The sequence below is a fragment of the Boleophthalmus pectinirostris genome, unplaced genomic scaffold, assembly GCF_026225935.1.
Source record: "Boleophthalmus pectinirostris isolate CB_2022bp ecotype Guang Dong unplaced genomic scaffold, ASM2622593v1 HiC_scaffold_14, whole genome shotgun sequence".
Taxonomy (NCBI): domain Eukaryota; kingdom Metazoa; phylum Chordata; class Actinopteri; order Gobiiformes; family Gobiidae; genus Boleophthalmus; species Boleophthalmus pectinirostris.
In genome coordinates, this window is record NW_026571047.1 from 16,205,407 (window position 1) to 16,227,419 (window position 22,013).

The window sequence follows — 22,013 nt, forward strand, 5'->3', positions numbered from 1 at the left end:
GTGCAATTGCATGGCATAGTGCCTGTAAGTAAACAATTGCAGCCAGCAGACCTGAATTTATAAATAAATGATATGCATCATTCAAGCATTATTTAAAAACTCACAGTTCTTTATTGATTACTTAAAACGGTTCTTTAAAGGACTGTTGTGTTTCTTAATCATAAACACACCTGGAGTTGTGTTTTGTTTCATGTTAAACATGTTTGTGGCCATACCAGTTTGTCAAAGCCTGATCCCGTCAGATTTCAGAAGCGAAACAAGGCTGGGTCGGGTTAGTACTTGGATGGGAGACCGCTAGGAAAATCAGGCGCCACAGGGGGGTGCCAGTCTCAAAACTATTGTTGTGTCCTTAGGCAAGGCACTTCACCCACACTGCCTAGTATGAAAGTGGTCTGTGTGTGTGATGCTGGTGGTTGGAGGGGCCAAGGCTGCAGATTGGCATCCTCGTTTCTGTCAGTCTGCCCCAGGGCAACTGTGGCTACAATAGTAGCTAACCACTACTGAGTGTGGAGGGAATGAATAATGCTGTAAAGCATCTTTGAGTGTTCAGAAAAGCTCCATATAAAACTGATGCATTATTATTCATTATTAACACACAAACCCTGTATATTTAGACTGAGTTCTTCTCTCAAACTGAAAAGACCCTGTTGCACTTTATGTCATGTAATAATAAAGAAACTGTGTTTTTAAACTCCATACACCTTCACTTGGATCTTCTGGAAATGCCTATCTCTACTGAATTAAAGATAAAAGGAGCTGGTAATTTGAAAACTACCACTTCATGACACCACAAGGTGGAACAGAGCATTTTGAACTTTGGAGATGATTACTTATAACATGTGTGAATGAATCAAAATACAACTCCAGGTATATTTTTGAGGAGCTAACAAGCATTATAACATGGCTTAAAGCTCACGAGAGTCCATTTTGCTTAATCCATCTAACAAATACATCCTCAAATTAGCAGTTTTGCCGAAGTACACAAAAACAAGAAAGCTGAAATTCATGCACAGTCTTTATTGACATTTGCTCCAATCACAAATTTACATTTACCCAGGAAGAGTGGTACATTCTGGGTACAAATCATGAGTACAAATCATCTTGGTGGGCAAGTATTACATCACTTCATAAAAACTGCATACAGTTTACAGATTTTGTAAAGGGCCCTGGATAAACAGTACCCTTTACCCCTCCAGTCTGAAACCTCTGCATTCATCTGTTGCACAGGTCTCTTCTGCAACAGAAAGCAGTGGATATACCAGGCTGATTGAGAGAGGTGCACTGGGACGCAGACATGCAGCCACTGAAGTAGTTAGGAACTGTGAAAAACAAGAGCAAAAGAGGATGTTAGAGATAAAAAGAGAGGTTCTGGTATATACTGTGTTATTGAACAAGTGTGGCGCCTCCTATTGGATGACTTGTGGGATTAACTTGTACTTGATATATAAAAGTTTGGGTACACAGCTCCATAACTAAATAGGCCTATATACTTACTTGCTCCAGCAGTTATAATGACACTACCACACACATCACTGAAGCTACGGCACGTTTCCACTCCACCACTGGGGCAACTCTTCAGTCCTCCACAGTTGCATTTCAAAGCATAGCCTTAAAAAAATCAGATTTTTAAAAACACAGGTAGGGTAATATGTGCGATTAAAAAAAATTCTTAATGACAAATAAAACTAACTTACTTTGACTGAGCACAACCACCACTATCAGCAAGATAACTGTTCTCTTCATTTTCTAGGTCTTTGCTCTTGAATTGTCGAATTCCTGATGCCTCAATATTCTGTTTTAGTTCCTGAGCTCATCTTTTATAGTTTGGTTGTTGTTGCAAACAGGAAAACACTCAGTTGCAACATTATTGAGAAACAGGCAAGAATAGGAACATAAGGTCTACAACTTTTGTGTGAGTCAAAAAATAAACCTACCTACTTGTATGTTATGTATCTGCATTTCAGCACCTCGCCTTGACAATTAAAACTTTAAACATGATCTTTATACAACAAAACACTCATTTGTTGCAGCACCAGCAGAGGCCCAATAGCTGTTTTTATTTTGAGTATTTAGCAGTTTCACAGCTCTCTGATATGAACATTTATCTGATGCTGTTGATAATGCAAGACATTAAATAGTTGTTGTAACCAGAAATACAAATACAAATTAAAAACAAAAACAATTGTAGTAGGTTATCTTTTGGTTGCTGAAGAGATTAAAGGGTGTACTATGTAGCTTTTCTGATGAGGAGTCCATCACCTTCTTATCTCTGGATCTATGGAGATCTCTATGGTGATGTTATTTCATTGACAGACATACTTTGACCTGACAGCATCAAAGTCTGTTGTAGAATAAGTTATTACAGCTTGTCTAAATGGCTTATTTCCCAAAATCTATGTGACATCCCATGTTTTATTTATCTGGAAAGCACTGGATTACACATTTATGAACATATGTACTTTGTACCACTCTCATAGGCATGAAACCCTTAACTAAACATCAGTACAGCAACAACTTTTCCGTGGCCTATTGGACAAAAAATGAGCACATGTTACAAAAACCTGAAAAAGGCTGGCTCCTGTTGTGCTGTTGTGTTGTTATTATCCCATATATGTTGGTTTTTGTCCACCCTATGAAACTAACCAATGTAAACAATGTAAAAATTGGTATTATATTACTATGTCTGCCCACCCAAATGCTACAGGCTAGATTCAGGCCTGATCTTTCATGTTTAAGCTCTCATATATTTTTTTTTACTCAGGCAAGCTTTTTCATGTGATATTTGTAGAATACAGTGGTCATTTTATGACAATAATTTCAATCAACAGTATATGGAGGTATAAAAGTATGTCATAGTATACCTTTCATTGTGTTAAAAGAGTTATTTGTTAAATATTTGTTACAGGTCAGATTACCAGGTCAAACTACCAGTGCTGTACTTAAATAAATAGATATAACACATGAGTCATGACTACAAAATGTCCCCAAATAATGTGAATTTAAGCATTTGGATAGGATTAAATTATTGGACAGAAAAGTCAGATGGATCAACCAAAAGTGTGCACCAAAACATTTAGATAGTTATTTAGTGGCGTTAATGACAGCTGCCTTGGCCCCATCTGCCCCTTTGTCGAAACTACCGGATTTACACAAGAGCTGTTTATGAAAGGACCACAACATTTCTACAAAACATGCACTTTTTAAAATTAAAGGTGTGTTAATTTTGATGTGCATCCAGGTGATACTGTGGCAAGATACTGAATAGTAAAAAAAAATGTATTGGAATTTCTATAGCTGCTTCTGATATTATTTTTCTAACTATGCTTACTACATCTAAATACTTCTATGCTTATTGCAAATCTTTTCTTCTGTGATAACTGTATCTGTATTGAAAGGAGATTTCAAAGTAGAGTAAAAAACACAATAAAAAATTTTGCATCCTGTTTTATTTAGTCATCCAAGAGAAATATTTCAAAAATAACATTTGAATACTCTCAGTATTTTATGATTATCATTAAGATAAAGTGACAGCTTAACCAGAAGTAATAAATGTGAATAAATAATGTCAAAAGTTGAGACATTTGTGTTGGCTTGGATAAGTAATTTTGATTTAAAATGTGGAGTGTAGAAATACTGCATTCAAGTGAGAGCATAAAGGAAAATTATTTGTAATCCCCTGAAAAGTACAGTATATCAAATTACTGTACATTGTCTTCAATGGAGGTTTGATAATGAATATGACAATTTCCTGGATATTTTGTCTGTAATTTAAATATCTCATAACGCATAATAAGTTGCTCCTAAAGACACATTCAAACTGTCTATGCGGTGTGTGACTTCCTGTTTCAGATCCAGAGAATGAAATCATGCAATCACTGTGGCCTAAGACCAACAGATTGTCAAGTAAAATTCTTCCACACTGATTATAAAACCTGGTCCGTAGTAAAAAATATCAAACAACTTTAACATGCAAGGAGGTAACAGGTGTAACCATGTGTAGTTAAAGAGAGTAATACAATATATGAAACCCAAAGCAGACACACTTCTGTAAAGCCATGACATGCGTTTGCATAGAAATGGATGAGGTCACACAAAGATGGACAATGATATAGCCCCGGTCTTTAAAAAGGAAATTTTGCACATACATGATCAGATATAACATTATTATAACCATGACACGCTAAATGCAACAAAACTAACTTCTTCAGTTAAGTTGAGCAGGTGTAGTTTGTCTTTTTGACCACATGAGGGCACTGTCTACTATCCACTTCACAGCTGCTACGTCTCGTTTCAAACTTTATCTCTCTGTGCTCACAAAATTATACCTGATCAGTGTATGTCTAATAGAGTCTCTGAACACTGTAGCATATGAATGGTCCCTTTATGAAAGTCTTGTGCTTTACTCTGTTAGGTCTAGACACCAGGACTGCTCTGTGCTTTGTGTCTGGACTCCACTGTCCCGTCTCTCCTGTGACCCTTCATTACCCAGAAGAGACTCCAAACTCTCGTGTTCAGCTAGGGGGCGCTCCTGAGCCTCACCACGTAGCCTTCCTAAATCCAAAGAGGAGCGTGGAGCGTTCCTAGGGTGCACTGGAGGAGATGGTGCCATAGATAAAACTGTTATATCTGGAGTTAGATTATGAGATGAATTTGAAGCTTGTAGTAAGGGTTTATTTTCTGGTGGAGGACAGAGGAGAGGGTATGAACTTAGTGACTGAACTTGAAGGCTCTGAGTAGATTCCCCTGTAGACAGAAGGCAAGAGTCAGTATTTGGAGGTTGGAGGCACAAAGTGGGCTGGGATTGGCTGATCGAACTATTTGGGGGTTTGTTGTCCACACTCTGAAAGTTAGAGCACAGGAGAGAAGACCCTGTCCAGGAGTGAGTTGTAACCACGCTGCTCGTACTTTCAACAGTCTGTCTAGTGGCAGTCGGACTGGAGGAGCGGGGACTGTGCACCACGTGGCCCCATAGTCCTGAAGGGGGGGCAGTTGGGACAGTCTGACGCCCCCCTGTGTCTGAGCTGGGGGCTGAGGCGTGAGGAGGGTTGCTGTAGTGGTGCGTCCCATGGGTGGGGTTGAAGTGATGAGAGGAAACGTGAGCCTCCAACAGATGCATCATGTGGTGCAGGTTCTTGGTGAGCTGACACTTCCTGGTTTAATGTTTCCATCTGCATAGAGCAAACATGCAGTCATAAGTGAGTTAATGGCAATTAGCAGGCTAACAAAACATGGTACAGTAAAATTATATAAGATACAGTATACAAATCTGTGGAAAAACTGGAAGAAGTAGACTAAATAAAATACATTTCTACATGATTGATGATGATGATGATTTTGGCTCAATTTAGTGCCAAAAAATAAGGCATTTTTTCACTTTTTTCCAATATTTCCATCTTTACCTCATTGGCAATCAACTATTCCCCCAAGTTTTGACATCAGCCAATATGCCATTCTTTTCTTCAAACAGTATAGTTATTCCACAAAAAAAATAAAATAAAAATCCAACCAAAATCAATGGATCTGTGATGATTTCTTTACCATCAACAGGCCCAGAACCTCAATAGAATGTTTGGCTACTCTCAACATTCCATAAGGCACACTGGATATTTAGCATGGTTGTTAATGTCCACATTATTAAACATCATGGCCTAGGCATCGTTTAAATAATAAATAATAATAATAATAAAAAAAAATATATATATATATATATATATATATATATATATATATATATATATATATATATAATATAGCCGCAAGCGGCAATGATCGGCCCTCGCTCGAGCCTATGCCACGCCCATGCCACGTTGAGCTCTGCACATGCCGTGCCCCACGAATGAACCTTACTCATTGATCTAACTTCTAAATTAACACTAATCCCTAAACCTACGTGAACTCCTAACCATAGCCCTAACCCTAGCCTAACCTTAACCCTAGCCCTAACCCGAACCTTACCCCTAACCCAGGGGTCGGCAACCCGCAGCTCCGGAGTCGCATGCAGCTCTTTAGCACTCCCCTAGTGGCTCCCTGGAGCTTTTTCAAAAATGAGTGAAAATGGAAAAGAAATGATTTTTTTGGTTGTTGTTTTAATATGGTTTCTTTAGGGGTAAAACCCTCGTTCATCTCTGGTCATGGATCTGATCCATCAGCTGTGTGTGCAAATGCAAACACATGAAAAATGTTTCAGCAGAACAAATAGATGAGCTGAAGCGGGGGTGGTATCCGGTGCCTCCACCTGAGAAGCGCTTTCCCCGAAAAAAAACAAAAAACAAAAAAACACGTGCACAGACAGACTGCTCAGAACAACATATAACGAACCAAACGGGATTCACGCTTCTGTCCGTATGCTTTGCACCAACTTGGAACCAGCCGCGGTCGAGCAAGGAGGACCGGAGCAGCCCACCCGGACCTGTGATCCACAGCGCATTCTCGCTTTTCCCGCACGGAACCAGCGCACAGATGATGGCACTGAAGCACTCGGACCCAGTCCTTTGCGCGCTGGTCTTGCTCGCCCCCGTCTGGAACCAGGACACGGAGGACGAAGCCTCCGGACAATCAACACTGGACCCCCAGACCCGTCTTGAGGGGCTGCGCGCTGACTGCTCCCATGTGTTTAGCGCTGCTGCCCGAGTTCAGAGCTTCTGCTCCGGGTTTATTTTATGAGTGCTCCTATGCACAATCAGAAGAAATGTGACCGCTGCTCTGAATGCTTCCATCATCATCGTCAAAGCAACAGGTAAACGTTGGTCGCACTTTCAGCGCGTCAGCTCCTAAAACTCCGTTTATCTCTGTTTACACGCAAACGTGAAACCAGAGTTTTCCAAAATCTCCACTCTAGCCAGAGTTTTTAGAAAGATTCGTTTTCAGAGGCGAATTAACGTGTAAACGATGTATACAAACTCAGGGAAATGTCTCTGTTTTTAAAAAATAACCGTGTACATGTAAACGGGGCTTAAATGACAAAGGAGTAAACACTAACCACCGGATTTCAGTGGCTACAGACGGCGCACCGAGTATAAGAGGGTCGCAAAAGGGATTTGTGTCATCATGAATGCTCAATTTGTATTTGTAGCCTACTAAGTCATTTTAATAGTAGGCTTATATAGCTAATATACTGACAGCCTATGTTGCCTTCATATTAGGCTTATATAAGACTTTTCATTTTGTGCGGCTCCAGGCAGGTATGGTTTTTGTTTTTTTGGGCCAATATGGCTCTTTGAGCATTTTGGGTTGCCGACCCCTGCCCTAACCTAACCCTAACCCCTGATCTTAACCGAACCCTACTATTTTTCTCAATTTCTGTATTTGTTGATTTTTTAAATTTTTTTTATCCAAGATGGTGGACTTCCGGTTTGGGAGAGAGCGTGGTCACAATATACTTTAGTGTTCCTATTCCCATGATGCATCTGTGTACTAAATTTGGTTTGAGTACATCAAAGTTTTTGTTGGGACGTCCCCTTGGTGAAGACAGATTTTTGGCCAGTTGCCATGGCAACACGATGTGAGATGGAGTGTGGGCGTCATTGACTTTTTTCATTAAGACCAGGCCACGAATGTGTGTACCAGATTTTACATGCCTACGACAAAGTAAAATTATATTGTTCCATACAACCTCCCTAGGAGGCGCTATTGCGTCCAGTTTAGATTTTCTTATATAAATCTGTTCAGGGTCGGAGTGTCCACCAACAATTTAAGTTTGAGTCAACTTGGGCAAAGTTTGTGCGAATTATCACGCGTCAAAGTTTGATGGCTAGCTGCAAAAACAAACCCGAAATTTGCACCGTTGCCACAGCAACAACTGTTTTAAAAAGCTTTAAACAACTTTTAATGTCTCACTCGTCTAGATGATACAGAATGATTCTAGTGAGTGTGGGTCAAACGCCTTAGGACGAGTTCATTCAAATATGAGGACAAGAAAATGCGCCTTTGGCGCCAAGTCGCGCGATCAGTCCAATATGGCCGACTTCCTGTTAATATACTTTTTTGTCCCTATTCCCATGGTGCATCTGTGTACCAAATTTGGTTTGGCTATGCCAGAGTTTTTGTTGGGCGTCCTATAGATGATGCATCAAGAATCTCAGACTTCCAGTCATTGTGTAATCCATACTGGGAAGGATTTTCCAAAAAAGTGAGCATCAAACCTCCATGTTTGTTTTCCCAGTGGAATGTGTCTATTGTCAAAGTCGATCTTTTCAAGACTTTTGAACCATATCACTTTTGTTTCTGGTTCTGATATTGTCATATTTTAGTTTTGTGATTCAGATATCGTTAATTGTGTGGTTGTTGGATCCTAACAGCGGAAAACGACTCGAGAAATTTGTTTGCGAACTCCATAAATGCAAAAGTGAATCAGATGTGTGTGACTGCAAACCTCTGTTCAAACTGTTTCCCTTCCCAACAGAATTGAAAAATAGTGAAAGGTGAAGGTGATGGGCAGGATTGATCCACTGGAAGAACCAAAAAGGAAACCTTTGGCTTCCTAACTCATCCTGTGTTTGCAGAGAACATTTTGTATGTGGAGCACCATCAAAGTAAAATCCCGTTTGTTGACACGTGACACGTACAGAAGACAAACAGACTGCACTGCACTTTCTTGTTCTTGTGGTTTTACAGCAACATCACATCTTTGCAGTGGAAGGTGTTTCTTGGTGAACAGCTGGTGCCTTTCACTTTGGCATTGACTTTTTAAATTTGTGAACAAGGTGGAGTGAGGGACCATGATGTTTAATAATGTGGACATTAACAACCATGCTAAATATCCAGTGTGCCTTATGGAATGTTGAGAGTAGCCTAACTTTCTATTGAGGTTCTGGGCCTGTTGATGGTAAAGAAATCATCACAGATCCATTGATTTTGGTTGGATTTTTATATTTTTTTCTGTGGAATAACTATATACTGTTTGAAGAAAAGAATGGCATATTGGCTGATGTCAAAACTTGGGGGAATAGTTGATTGCCAATGAGGTAAAGATGAAAATATTGGAAAAAAGTGAAAAAATGCCTTATTTTTTGGCATTAAATTGAGCCAAAATCATGTAGAAATGTGTTTTATGAATATTTTTTTCACTGAATGTTGTCACCACATGTGTTCTTTGCATCTGGAATGCATTTGTAGACAACTTACCCAATCCACTGAGGATTTGAGGAAATGTTTCCTTTTTCAAAATTTTCTATCACAAAATGAAGGTTACCTACACTAAAATGGCCAAATTTTTTTTCCGCGATATTTCCGGAAGAGCAGACCCTCCAATTAATGGTTCTCAGGGTCACAGTTAACAAAAAAAACACAAATAAAAAGTATGGCAGGCGATGTCAGGTTCAACCCATTTTCTAGAGCTTTTGAGACTTTGGCTCCCTGACTATAAGGAACTGTCAAGACTTTTGCACTATAAGCTAATGTTTAAAAATTATGCAAAGAAGAAAATATTCACATATACTGTAGCTTTCACGTCAATGGTAACAACTTTGAAATAACTTGGTTCTTACTCAGGCAAAACCCACAAAGGCACGGGGAGCGCAGCAGCATGACGCACATTGGGAAGAGTGAAGGGCAGAACATTTAGAACTAGACCAAAATAAAAGCTAAAGGGGCAACAGAGGGGCCACGGGTACAGAACTAGAGCTTGGCTGGTGGATTTTCTCTACAGTCAGCAGAACAGCTCCTCTCCAGTGCATAACACAAGAGTCAGGCCTGATGAATTAAAGCTCCACACAGTACGCTCCTGCACCTGCCTCAGTTTACATTAAAATAAAAACGCACAGATACAAGATGCTACAGGCAGGAGATATGGGGGAAGAGAAGATGGCACTAACTGAGATGGAAATATTGTAATAAGTAATTTTTCAAGTGAAGGGTCTATCGCCTGCTTGTCTCCATAGAGATATTATTTCTTTGCCTGGAATGTTTGCTGCAGTTGGGCATTAAACTTATCCGTCTGTATGAAGACAAGCAGGTGAGGGAGCCAGGCCAATTTACAGGTCAGATCTGGGGAGTGATGAGCTCAATCACAGAAATGCATGTTTTAAAAGGAATTTTTAAAGCAAAATGTCTGTATTTGAGTCAGTGAAACAAATAGATAAAGTTTAATGCCATACTGTGAAACTTGACAGGCAAAACAATAACATCTCTTTGGAGACAATCACCCCTCTACCAGAAAAGTTCCATAGTGCAAATTTAAGCATTGCGTGTTTTACCTTTTGATTTAATGCACCGATGGTCACCCGGACCTCCTCTGTTTCCAGGAGTAAAGTGGCAGTGGCCTGTTTTGTATCTGTGAAATGAGCACGTTAGAAACATTACGGAAGAACATACTTTACATTATGCAGGGTCTATATCTTGGTAATTACTGTATCTATTTATATATAGTGACTTTAACTGATATTTAGTCACACAACAGAAAACAGATGTAGACAGCAAAAGACAGAGATATAAGCTTTAAAAATAGTGGAACTGTGGACTAAACCCAAAAATGGAAACTTAAAATTTGTGTTTGTGAGAGTCGATTTTTACATTTTGTTTGTTTTATTTTATTTTAGAATATGTGGCTTTTGTTTTATTAGCTTGTATAAACTGTGTCATAGAAATAACAATAGTCTACAGCTTAAAAAAGGACAGTTCAATGACAGTTCAAGTGGTACAATTTGTAAAGTATTAAAATATGAATCATATTTTCTTGCAGTAGCTCAAATGGCCCATTTACCTAATTAGTTAGACACAAGTTGAAGTTGATAGTGTCCCAGGATGCCTGCCATCATTGGAAACAGCTCAGGTTAGATGATCTGCTTTGTCTGTGACTTTGTTGACAACTGAAGGACATTTCATTTCATTTATCTTCTCATATTTCCTGATAGCTGCTTTATAATGACCATAGTTTGAACCTCAAGGCACCCATGGGACCTCCCAGCTGAGCTGGCCTTACCTTGGGTGCTGCTCCCTCCTGGGCGTGTTTTGGGCTCACTGTGCTCCACGTTGAAATGAAAAGTGTGCCCGTTGTCCTCAATTCCATCTACGACTCTGAAAGATTGAGGTGGAAGTTGAGAGTTGGTGAAATTGTATATCTTTTTGGGCATATCATTAACACTCAAATGGTGCCTTGATAGCTACAGCTGGCATGTGCCTATCTATGCTGAGTCTGGAGGAGGGGACACTTGAGCTCTATGACCAAAGTCTAGCCATTTCTGCAGGATGACTTACACACACACGTACATTATGAATACAGCAGGTGGATAACGCGCAATCTTATAATTTATTTACATCATACTCAGAGGAGCAGTTTCCAGTAGCATGAAATTAGAGCCATCTCGTCTAATACATTAAGCTGATCACCCAAAGAGAGCTCAGCATGGTATCTGAACACTAGAAGAAATATTCTGATCTTAAATAGATTTTTTTTTTATTACTTGAGTAAAATGGTGCAGTTCTATCATTCTAAAAATGATTGTCCAATAAAAATAGATTTTCTATACATCCATGAATCTTAGGTCTAGAGGCTCGGTATAGTATTTTGGGTAATGATGCTTCTAGGTTGTAGATTATGTTAAAATCAATAATAAATAGTAAAGAGTAACAGTGACACCATAGATGTAATATTTTTTGAATAAGACCATTTTTGTGTTGAAAATGTCTTAATATTTCTTTGTTTCTTGTATTTATCCAAGGAAGGTAAGATAACTCTTCAGTCCCACTCAATCTGGTTAAAAAAAGGATAAACAAATAAAAAGACCCATAACATAATTACATGGCAGTAAATATGACTAATTGACAGTAACTGTATACATACATTAAATGGCTTATATAACTTTTTTTTTTTTTTCTAAAATCTATATTGTTCCCTTATCAAAAACATACATGGAGTTGTGTTTTGTTTAACAAACAAGCCCTGCATATTTATTTCTTCTTTCCAACAGAGAACACTCTGTTCCACCTGGTTCCACATGGTAATACAAGAAGTGCTCCACTGTGTTTTTAAAGTCCATACACCTTCACTAGAATAATTTGGATAATTTTAGCCCTGGAATTTCCAATCGCTATTAAACAAAATGTAAAAGGTAACTGTTAACTTGAAAACTACCACTTCATGACATCACAAGGTGGAACAGACCATTTTGAGTTTGGAGATGCAGACAGCCCAGTAAAGCAGAATTACTCAAACATGTGTGAATGATGTATGTTTTTGATGAGGTAACAACATTATAACATGGCTAAAATCTCACAAGAATCAATTTTGCCTAATATAAGACCTTTCACAGAATTCAGGTTCAAATAATGCATAACGGTACTATTTGAACCTCAGTCTCATTACTAATACCTGGGGCTGAGGTCAGGAGGGCCAAAGCAGGTGACAGTTGGGATGAGCAGCTTCGAAGGCTTCAGCTCTGCCTCTGACTTGGCGCGTGTGGAGATACAGGGGGAGGTGGCCGCTCTGTGCTCCCGTCTGGAGTGGGGCTGGGGGGAGAGAGAGGGCATGGGGATACTGCGGCTAAGGTTGGGCGATCGACAGTGCCTCAGGGCGGTGAACTGGCGCAGCTCGTCTCCCAGGAGGTTGCCCAGGGAGGTGCGCCGGACGGGGCTGCTGAAATTGGGCAGCAGGAGGTTACGGCGTGAACGAGTGACTGGTGATTGGTGATCCGAGTCATCGCTCTGGGTCTCTACGATGGATGGAAGTCTGGATTCCTTCAAGTGGAAAATACGTTAGTTACAAAACAATTAAACTTTTTACAGCTCAACATTTTGTTTCAATTATCCTAATGTTGTGTTTTTGTTCTGTTTATGTGCATTCTCAGTTAGAATGTTTTGCCAGATGTTCTTCTTGAAATAAGCCTCAAATTTGGGATCGGTACAATGGTTCATGACTCACAGTGTCTGTTTTGAATAAAAATGCATAAACAGTGTATATTCAATTTTATATGACAACATTAAAATAAAGTAACAGCTAAATAGACAAAATCTCAAAATTACAAACTGACTTTGCAGGGACATCATGCTGGGGGTGTTCTGCATGTATGTAGCCTATATACAGCGGAATGTTCAGCAGTTACTATGGTGACACAATGCACACATTAAAAATAACTAGTACCAATTTTATTTTAAGATGAATCTGGAAATTCGAGAAAAAATACAACATTTATTTAATTAGAAATTTTTCAGGAGTCTTTGATCAATATGAGTGAGCATTCATGGACTTGTTTAAGGGTTTGATTTTCAGCAAAAATGAGAATGACTAACTGAAAAACTGTTGTCTAATGCTATCTTGTGACTGTAATGTTATTTGAGACTAAAGCACAGCACAACTCAACTGTTGTAGTTCCAGGTTAAAGTCTAAAGAGAGTAACAGAGCTTCTAACAGAGCAATGTCTGCAGTTAGCATCACCCCCCAGGGAATGTTGAATGCATCAGCTGTGAAGTATCAGCATATACGGTGTAGTAGAGAAGAGATCAGACTATGCACTATTCTTCATATGATTTCTAGAGTCTTTTACTACTTTCATACACTCTTGTGAACAGTATTTCCTCTAAAAATCTGAGAAGTGCACAGTGACAAAGAAAATCACGAGCAATCACAAGCAATTGACCCAGTTGCTACGCCGCTAACTCCTGGGACCGGGAGTGCAGGCTGCTCCAAATGAGTTTCCACCTGTAGGGGAAGTCCTTGTTCAGACCCCCCACAAATCTCCGAGGTGATGGAGCATGTCCCAGAAAACCAGAGGGGGGTTACCTTGGACAGCCTCTGCTAACAGGGACCAGGGTCACCTCTAAACAGTATTGTACTGTATCCTTACTTGCCTTCTATGTAATATTTTCTGTAATTTTATTTTTATTCAGTTTGTAATCACTCTTAATGTGTCTAAGAGTGAAAAAAATAAACAGTAATTAAATAGAATACATCATAATGCATGTTTTCTAATGTCACGCTCCATTTATAATTTTTGTTATCATGTTTATTTTGCTATTTGCTTTATATTATAGATTTTAATTTGAATTTTTATAAGGAGGATTTCAAGAGGTTAACTTTATACTGTAGGTAAAAAAAATACAGTTCCAATTATTTGTCCTTACTTATAAAAAAATTGAGAAAACACAACAATATAAGAAAAAGTTCAGTGCATTTTGATCCTTTTAAATAAGTTGTGTTTGATAAAGAGAAGTTGAATATATGCATAACTCACATGTGGTCGCGGTGATCTTGGGCACCTGGCAATACTCTGCGAAAAGAAAACAACAAAAAAAAATCTAATAAAAATGATTTCACATAATATTTCCATCATAAATCATTAATTCAAATTGAACCCAGATTTCAACGTGAATAATACAATAGTCCATTTGATGTCCTTATGTTTTATTCAGCAGAAGTGTCCTTTCTTTTTGTTGTTTTTAATGACAACCTTGGGCAGGGACACAGCTCTTCAAACCTCAAAGTGAAATGAACTCACTGTCTTTTTAAACTTAAAAGTAAATACATTTTTAAAGGCTTATTGTGGAACTTTTCTGGTGGAGGGTTCGTAAGATGCTTTTCTCCATGGAGGTGTTATTGCTTTGTCTGGGATGTTTCACAGTATAGTATTAAACCTTTCTTTCTTCATGGAGACCAAACCAGGCCAAGTTACAGGTCAGATCTGTGTAAAGGCAACTCTGCTCACAGCAACAACACCTGTATTTTTAGGCATTTTTGAGCAATAAAACTATCTGTAATTGAATAAATGTAAGGCAGATCTGTTTAATTGTACAACATTCCAAGCAGAGTAATGACATCTCCATAGACACTAGAAAATGGCGGACCCCCAACCGAAAAGTTACACAGTGCACCTTTAAACTGAAAATGCAGTGTGCAGACAAAACTAAAATTAATCTGGCATGTTGGCATAAACTTGGACTAGCTTTTTTTAATTTAATTGCTTAATTTAAACACCAACCCCTTTGAAATCAGGATCCTGAACAATTCACAAGAAACCTAATCTGACCCTAATTTTGTTAAAGTTTGTTAATAGTCGATTTGGTGTCTGTTCGTGTTCATGTTCTCTTTGTAGGATATCAAGCCCTGAAGCCACATGCAGTGAGTAATAAGCTGCAGTGAAGACTAGTTTCCCAAGACTCTAATTGAGCATCCATATCAATTATAAACGCACTAGTGTCCTACATAGTGAAATTGGTTTGTTGGAACTTAATTGAGTAAGAAAAAAATTGAAATGTCGCTTGCTGCTCCCTTCATTTGAGCACTAAAATGTGTTACTAAAAGATTTCTACTGCATACTATGCTAGAAATACCAAGTACATTTTAGCAACAGTTTTTCTATAGATCTACCACTTGTTTGTGAGTGTAGTTTTATTTATTACTGAGGTTTCGGTCATGGCTAAGACCTATTGCACACCAGTCTTGGATACAGATTGATTCTCTCTGTATATTCTATAGAGACAATCTTTGTAAAGTAATGGAGAAGTGTGTACTACTGGCGGTACAGGCAGATTGCATACTTAAATATCATTCAAACCAGGGCTAATGGAGACCTAATAGAAATGAACTGGTCATTACAACTGCAGAAAAAACACAAACCTAAACCAAAAGTAAATGAAGATGAAAAAATGAATGGAATTGTAGCTAAACATGGGCTAGGCATTGATCTACAATTAAATCAAAACTGAATCCAAAGAATGCAGAGCTGTTTTTTGTTATAAAAGGTATGTGGGTGTTTATAACACATTTACAACAGCACTATCAACACTGAGGTGTCTGCCTCTGACTGCAGCCTGGTCCTCATATGACCACACAGCTTTTCTGTCCCTATGGTTAAACGGTCATTAGACTTCACCCAGTTTTGAGTCAGCTCTGAGTGACTCTCCCCAGTGCAGCAACAACCTCTACACTACAGAAAAAAAAAAGTCCAACTGAATCCGGGAAAACCTCAAACAAAGTGTCGAGAATGGTACAATGTCATAACTTCTACATTTAACCACAGTACTGCCATAAACTGCATAGCCCTTACTTGAAAGAAAAATGTATACCACTTTATAATAACTACACTTTAATTCACCTTAAAGCCTGAGCAAAGACTCATTTCATAATGAACAAACTGAATATATTAAATTATTGAATGAATGCATCAGGCTTGGTAACAACTTAATTAAGGGGTTAGGAGTCAGGGTTACACAGCCTGAACTATTCTTAATAAACTTTTAAGAATAGTACATGTATGCGTGAACAAAGGCTTATTAGAGCCTTTGTTCACGTATTATTAGGGTTAATTAAGTGTATTTATTATAATTTGTTAGAGAAATTTGTAATTAGATGTTTTTCAAAGATTGTTCAACCATGTATTGGGAGTCTCTGAGGTGGGCAGGATTTTCAGGAGCTAACAGCTTGGCCAAGGTGCTGAGTATTTCTTCATCCTGTCAGGTGCAGTGGTGCCCGCGCTGTGGGCATGTGCATGAACAGAACAGATGGGATGGGAAAGCTACAGTGTGCGGCATCACTATGAAAAGCCCGCAGGCTTGTGCTCACCAAATGGACAAACATTTAAATAACTGTACACAAAAGTAAACTCCGATTCCAAGAATAGCAGACTTTCTCCAAGGACCATCTTCTCTTTCTCGTGGTAAATATACTGCAAAAAGTAGAGTTATGTCTTTTTTTTTTTTTTTTTTTTTTTACTTTTAATTGCTATAGTTATTGATCTTATAAAGTCTGGGTCCTACTGTGTATTGACTCTTTTCTAGGTAAGTTCTTACCTAGAAAAAACATTTTTGTACACAGTCAAAATGAAAATGCTTGCTCATTGTTGAAATGCAGAAGAGATTTCACCAATATTTCAATGCTGTTATTAAGTTATTCGGCTGAACCAAATAACCACGCAATGTATCTGTCTCCATCTGCCTCACCGTAATCAATTTCAAATCAGTGGTAAAAGGGATGTCAAGATCATGCAGTTAATTGATAATTGTGAGTTCACAGGTCACAGTAAGAAGAATTTTACTAGATAAAAAAAAAAAATTGATCATTTTATACCCCAAAACCCAAAATGTATTTTGTTTTTTCTCTGCTTTTTACTGCCACAACGACCTTACTTTATCCTTTATAAAGGAGTTTGATTTCATAAACATGGACGTAAGAAACTGTGAACTATTAAACAGTATGAATGAAAGAGAATTTGTGATGCTTATTTCTGAAATTACACAGTTCTCACATTATTTGTAACATCACAATTAATATTGTGTTGGTGGCTTTAACTTATAAAGAAACATTAAGCACAGATGCCCAAACAGCGTGGGATTAAACAAACCAACTGAAAAGCTAATGAGAGGGAGGACTCACTTGGCTATTCAAGAGACATTTTTGTGCCAAATTCATTTACAACCAGTGAGTTCTGTGTACAGTTCAAAGGTTATCAAATGCAGCTTAAATAACTGTCTGTAGTGAGAGGCCGTGCTAAGAGGGGGTCAGTGGCTGTGCGTACAATGTCATCGAGTTGTACTTCGGGGAGATGTCCGACAGGTGATACGCCTGTCTGACAGGGGCTCTTATGCAAAGTAATTGGTGTGACAATCAAGCTATCAGCGGCCCATTTGGTGTCATGGAAAGTGGGAAAGGTAACTCGGAAGGCACTGAATTACACCTGAGGCATGAATGTGAAGGAAAAAGTAGTTTAAATTAGGAGCATTTACTGCCTGGTAATTCCAGGATTATATCTCTCTATATTTCTTTGTAAAGTATTTGAGAAGTGTCTTATGGATCCTAGGCAAAAGCTTTGATTCTAGGTTGGTTTGGGGAGAATTATCAACATATTGGGCAGGGGCTTACAGTGTTACTATGTGAGAAAGTCTATTTTTGAAACAGAAAATATACAAATGTTGAACTAACTCTATTATAATCTTATGTTTTGGGGTGCATTCACACTTTCTGCTTTGGGTTTCTCTTTGTGCCCAATTTAGTCCAGATGAAGACTTGGTTTGGTCTGTTCTAGTCCTGGTTTAGTTTTGGGTTTTGTCCCAGTAGTTTTGAAGTGGCGTGTGCATATTAATGTGAACACACCTTTAGTTGTCTGCTTTACACCCTCAAGCCATTTTTTTTGCAATATACAAGAAATTCTTGATAGAAAAGTAAAAGAATAATTGGATTTTTGGCCATTTGTGCTGACAGAGTAGATGTTAAACTTTGTGCCACTTCTTTTTTCATGTGAATTGAATGAGTCATTACAAAGCAGTGGACTGTAGTGACTTTTATAGGTGAGCAAGCAGACTCAGTGCTGACGTCAGTATTTAACCCATAATAATTAAGCCTAATAAAGCCTAAACAGCAAACTCTACCACAGAAATCTTAGCAGTTCTTCTTCTAAAATTTTAAAGGTCCCATTTTACACAAAATGGATTCTTGTGGAGTTTAAAAACACAGAAGACCACTTCCTGTTTCTGTATTACCACATGCCATCACAAAATAGAACAGAGTGATTTCAGTTTGAGAGAAGACTACAGACTAAATATGCAAGGTTTATGTGTTAAACATGTGTGAACGAAACAAAGCACTCCAGATATGCTTTTGGCAAGGAAACAACATTACAAAGCTATAAAGAAAATGGCATAATATGGGGCTTTTAAACAATGTGTTCTTGTAAATGGGGTCAGTCTGTATGAAATCAGCTGTTTTCAAGGAATCTCCCCTAAGAACTATTTCAAATTTGGCTGAAAAAATTTCCAAAATTTTCTAAAATCACCAAATGAAAGAATGTCAAATTTTAGCTCAATCCCTTGAGTCATTCCTGAGTTGAAATTTTGGGGCCATGCCCACTTTTTCGGAAGCCTTAATTTATAAGCATGTTTGAGAGACCGTAACTTCATAAAGAATAGAGCTAGGAAGCCAAGACTTTGTATTATTATAGATTTTTGGTCATAGATTCTGAACTGTCAACTGATTCTGTTGTCAAATATTGAGTATGTTTATTAAGGGGGGTGCTGTGGGCAACCAAAATCTCACATTTGGTTGCCGCTCAATTTTATTAAATTTTTTTTAAATTTTTGAGGTCCAAGATCTATTTACTCCAATTACTCCAAACAGACATTTACAAACTAACTGTTGAACCTGAATATGAACCATTTCTGACACAAATCTCACACTTTTTTGAGCTTTCATGTGGATGCTGTAGAGTCTCAAATATGGTCACAGACCAAATGTGACCTTTTTGGCCCCTTCTTTGCACCCTCAATTCCCCATGTGGGCACAGTTAGATGTTGATAAATTTTTTTACCAGCGAAACTTTGGCATATTCTGATTAGTTTAAAGTAATAAAAACATCTACTATTAACTTCCTTCAAAAATTCTACGGAATTTTTGAAAATTAGCTCTCATGGGTCATTTTTGGTTAGGTACTTTTCCACCTGCTAGAAAGGTTAAATTACCTTTAATAGCCTTAAATACTATTTGCTTGTTATAAGGGAAGACAGCTTTTCAGCTTCCTAGCTCTATTTTCTATTAAGTTATGGTTTCTCAAATATGCTTATAAATTGATGTGTCAGAAAAAGTGAGCATGGCCCCAAAATTTCAACAGGCCATAACTCAGGAACGACTGAAGGGATTGAGCTAAAATTTGAGATTCTTTCATTTGGTAATTTTAGAAATTTTTAGATTTTTTTTCAGCCAAATCTGAGATGGCTCATAGGGGAGGCTGGCTGATTTCATATGGACTGACCCAATGTAGTGACATATAGTACATGAACATCACCTATTAAAGATATATATAACACATGTAGTGGTTAGTACCTCCTCTTGGCTCCCCTCGCGCAGGTTGTACGTGAGGTTGTTGTGGATCTCGGAGTTGAACACGTTGGCATATTCGGGGTACAGCTCGAGCACCTCCCTCAGCCCCCTCACACTGATGTACTGCAGGTCACAGTAGGTCAGCGCCTTCACGTCTGCATTGGTTTTGATCACCTGCTCCGTTGTGGGCAAGTCACATCCAATCAAGTTTCCTTTTTCTGCAAAATAAATATAAAGTAAATAGTTTTTCTATCTTGCAAAGGTTGGTTGGAGAATTATAGCCCAGAAACTGTTAAGACTATCTCAATAACTGTTCATGTTAAACAATACAACTACATGAACTTCTTCTGAGATGCCATAAGCTGCAATATATTGAGAACATAGCTAGATTTAAGTCATAGAATCTGGCAACCAAAATCAATGCGCCCATTTTTCTGACTAAATGCAGGTTTTGAAAAACTTTTCAGAAGTAAAAGTTGTGTAAAAAGAAGTATAGTTGTCCTTCAAAGTACACTACAGTTTCTTCAAAAGAGATGATTTCTCTACTCCTCTGTTCTGTTTGAGTTTGAGTCTGAAAGTATTTGATGAGCAGACAAACCTAATATCGCCAGCACTGTGTTGTTTTTGGACACTTCCAGTGACCCTGAGCAGACAAAGTAGTTGGCATGCAGCGCGTCGCCCTGTCGGATTAGGTACTCTCCCGGGACACAGAAGGAGGTTTTTATATGCAGAGAGAGGGAGCGCAGACAGCCGCGACTGGCCCCTTTAAAGACAGGCTGCTGAAGAATGTCTTTATTCAGATGCATGGTGATATCGGCCCGCAGCTCGTCAGGGAAGTCATGGAGCAGCTGAAAAGAACAGACGCAGTGAACTGTGGCACTGATTGGTGATTAGCAAATGGACTGAGTTACACTGTTGAATTTTAATATGGGAACATTTGATGATTTGTATTTATATAAAGTTTAATTCATTCGTCTACTTCTGCTTATTTATTCCTAACAGGTTTTCTGAGTGGGCGAGGCCTGACTGAGGAACGTAATCTAACTAGGGGTACACAATCTACATAGATACTTGAATTTAACAATAGTTTGAGTATAAAGGTAACATAAGGAGGACATGTAAATTCTGCTCAGGGAGATCATGTGTCACAGGCCCGAGGAATAAACCCACTGCCCCTTCTGCTCCTTCAGCCCCCTATTCCTTAGCTGGAAAGTTTTGTAAGCAAAGTCTTCCTGATGAGAGGCCTGCTCTGGGGTCAAGTGGTTAAACAATCCCACATACATGGTGTCATGTGGCAGTGAAAGGGACTCCTACCTCATTGGCATCTATGCCATTGTTGACGGACCACGTGGTCTGGAAATACTCCAGCATGCGCTGTTTGAGCTGCTGAGGCAGGTGGTGCACGCGGACAAAGTCTTTCAAGTCTTTCATGCGCGTGTGATACAGTGACCGCCGTGAGTACATCCTCTGTATGATGGCGGTCACGTTACCGAAGACCAGAGCGTGCATAAGCGCTGTATGGGAGAGAATAAAGTTTGTGATAAGACATAAACAAGGTGAATGCATAAGTGGCTGCTTAAAGTGTAAAATCAGGTGCTTCTCCAAGACAAGCACAATGTATGTCACACGGGGCATAAAGGTGTATTGTGTAACTTATTTGGTGAAGCATCCATCAAATGCTTTTCTCTGTGGAGATGTTATTGCTTGTCTGGAAAGTTTCACAGTATGGCATTAAACCTTTGTATCTTCACAGACACCAAACCAGACTAAGTTACAGGTAATATTCATGGAAAGGCACCCCGGTCACAGTTAGAATGACTGTTTTTTTTTTTTTTTAAATATATATATTTTTGAGCTATAAAACCATCACCAAACAATCATACTGAGGAACATTCCAAGCAGAGCAATGACATATCCATAGAAACAAGCAGGTAATGGACCCACAAACAAAAAGTTACATAGTGCACCTTTAAATTTGAATTTATTTAAAGGTATTTGAATTTATTTGTTTTGGAGGATAAGCCCCTTGAGATGTGTCACCATCTCGTTTTCAAGGGGGTCCTCTATAAATATAAATGTCACACTGATAACAAAAAATAAAAGTTCTATATTCTTACAAATTTGGACCCCCAATTTTTGTGATAAAGTGAAATAAAATGTATGCTGGTCTTTACTGTACATAATATAACTCATAATAATAACTGTGCAAATATAATGGCCTTTAGAAAAGAACACAGTGTATTGTCCGTTACACACTGGACTTTGGTTTTTCGCC

At 38.5% G+C, this 22,013-nt stretch overlaps 2 protein-coding genes and 1 pseudogene across 2 annotated transcripts in view; 1 reads left to right on the plus strand and 2 right to left on the minus strand.

Moving 5' to 3' along the window:
• Nucleotides 1-201: 201 nt before the first annotated feature.
• On the plus strand, nucleotides 202-319 carry LOC129407962 (5S ribosomal RNA; annotated as a pseudogene).
• A 683-nt stretch (nucleotides 320-1,002) lies between these two features.
• On the minus strand, nucleotides 1,003-1,852 carry LOC110154310 (alpha-neurotoxin homolog 8-like). Its single transcript, XM_020918299.2, has 3 exons — nucleotides 1,695-1,852; nucleotides 1,495-1,608; nucleotides 1,003-1,319 (listed from the first exon to the last, which is right to left on the minus strand). The coding sequence occupies exons 1-3, from the start codon at nucleotides 1,741-1,743 to the stop codon at nucleotides 1,213-1,215; spliced, it is 270 nt and encodes an 89-aa protein (XP_020773958.1). The 5' UTR covers nucleotides 1,744-1,852; the 3' UTR covers nucleotides 1,003-1,212.
• A 1,935-nt stretch (nucleotides 1,853-3,787) lies between these two features.
• LOC110154387 (potassium voltage-gated channel subfamily H member 4-like) overlaps nucleotides 3,788-22,013 on the minus strand; it is a 53,344-nt gene continuing 35,118 nt past the window's right edge. The window contains 9 exon segments of the mRNA XM_055150166.1: nucleotides 3,788-5,141; nucleotides 5,143-5,168; nucleotides 10,194-10,270; nucleotides 10,919-11,013; nucleotides 12,308-12,672; nucleotides 14,166-14,201; nucleotides 19,742-19,956; nucleotides 20,337-20,586; nucleotides 21,053-21,252. Of these exon segments, the coding sequence (XP_055006141.1) occupies nucleotides 4,400-5,141; nucleotides 5,143-5,168; nucleotides 10,194-10,270; nucleotides 10,919-11,013; nucleotides 12,308-12,672; nucleotides 14,166-14,201; nucleotides 19,742-19,956; nucleotides 20,337-20,586; nucleotides 21,053-21,252 (2,006 nt within the window). The 3' untranslated portion in view covers nucleotides 3,788-4,399.

Bases quoted from the DNA above. Each gene is read 5' to 3' on its own strand.
- LOC110154310 (XM_020918299.2), bottom strand. From the start codon at position 1,743: ATGAAGAGAACAGTTATCTTGCTGATAGTGGTGGTTGTGCTCAGTCAA. The intron at 1,609-1,694 runs GTAAGTTAGTTT...GATTTTTTTAAG, and splicing joins GGTGGTTGTGCTCAGTCAAA to GCTATGCTTTGAAATGCAAC. The intron at 1,320-1,494 runs GTAAGTATATAG...TGTTTTTCACAG, and splicing joins CATTATAACTGCTGGAGCAA to TTCCTAACTACTTCAGTGGC.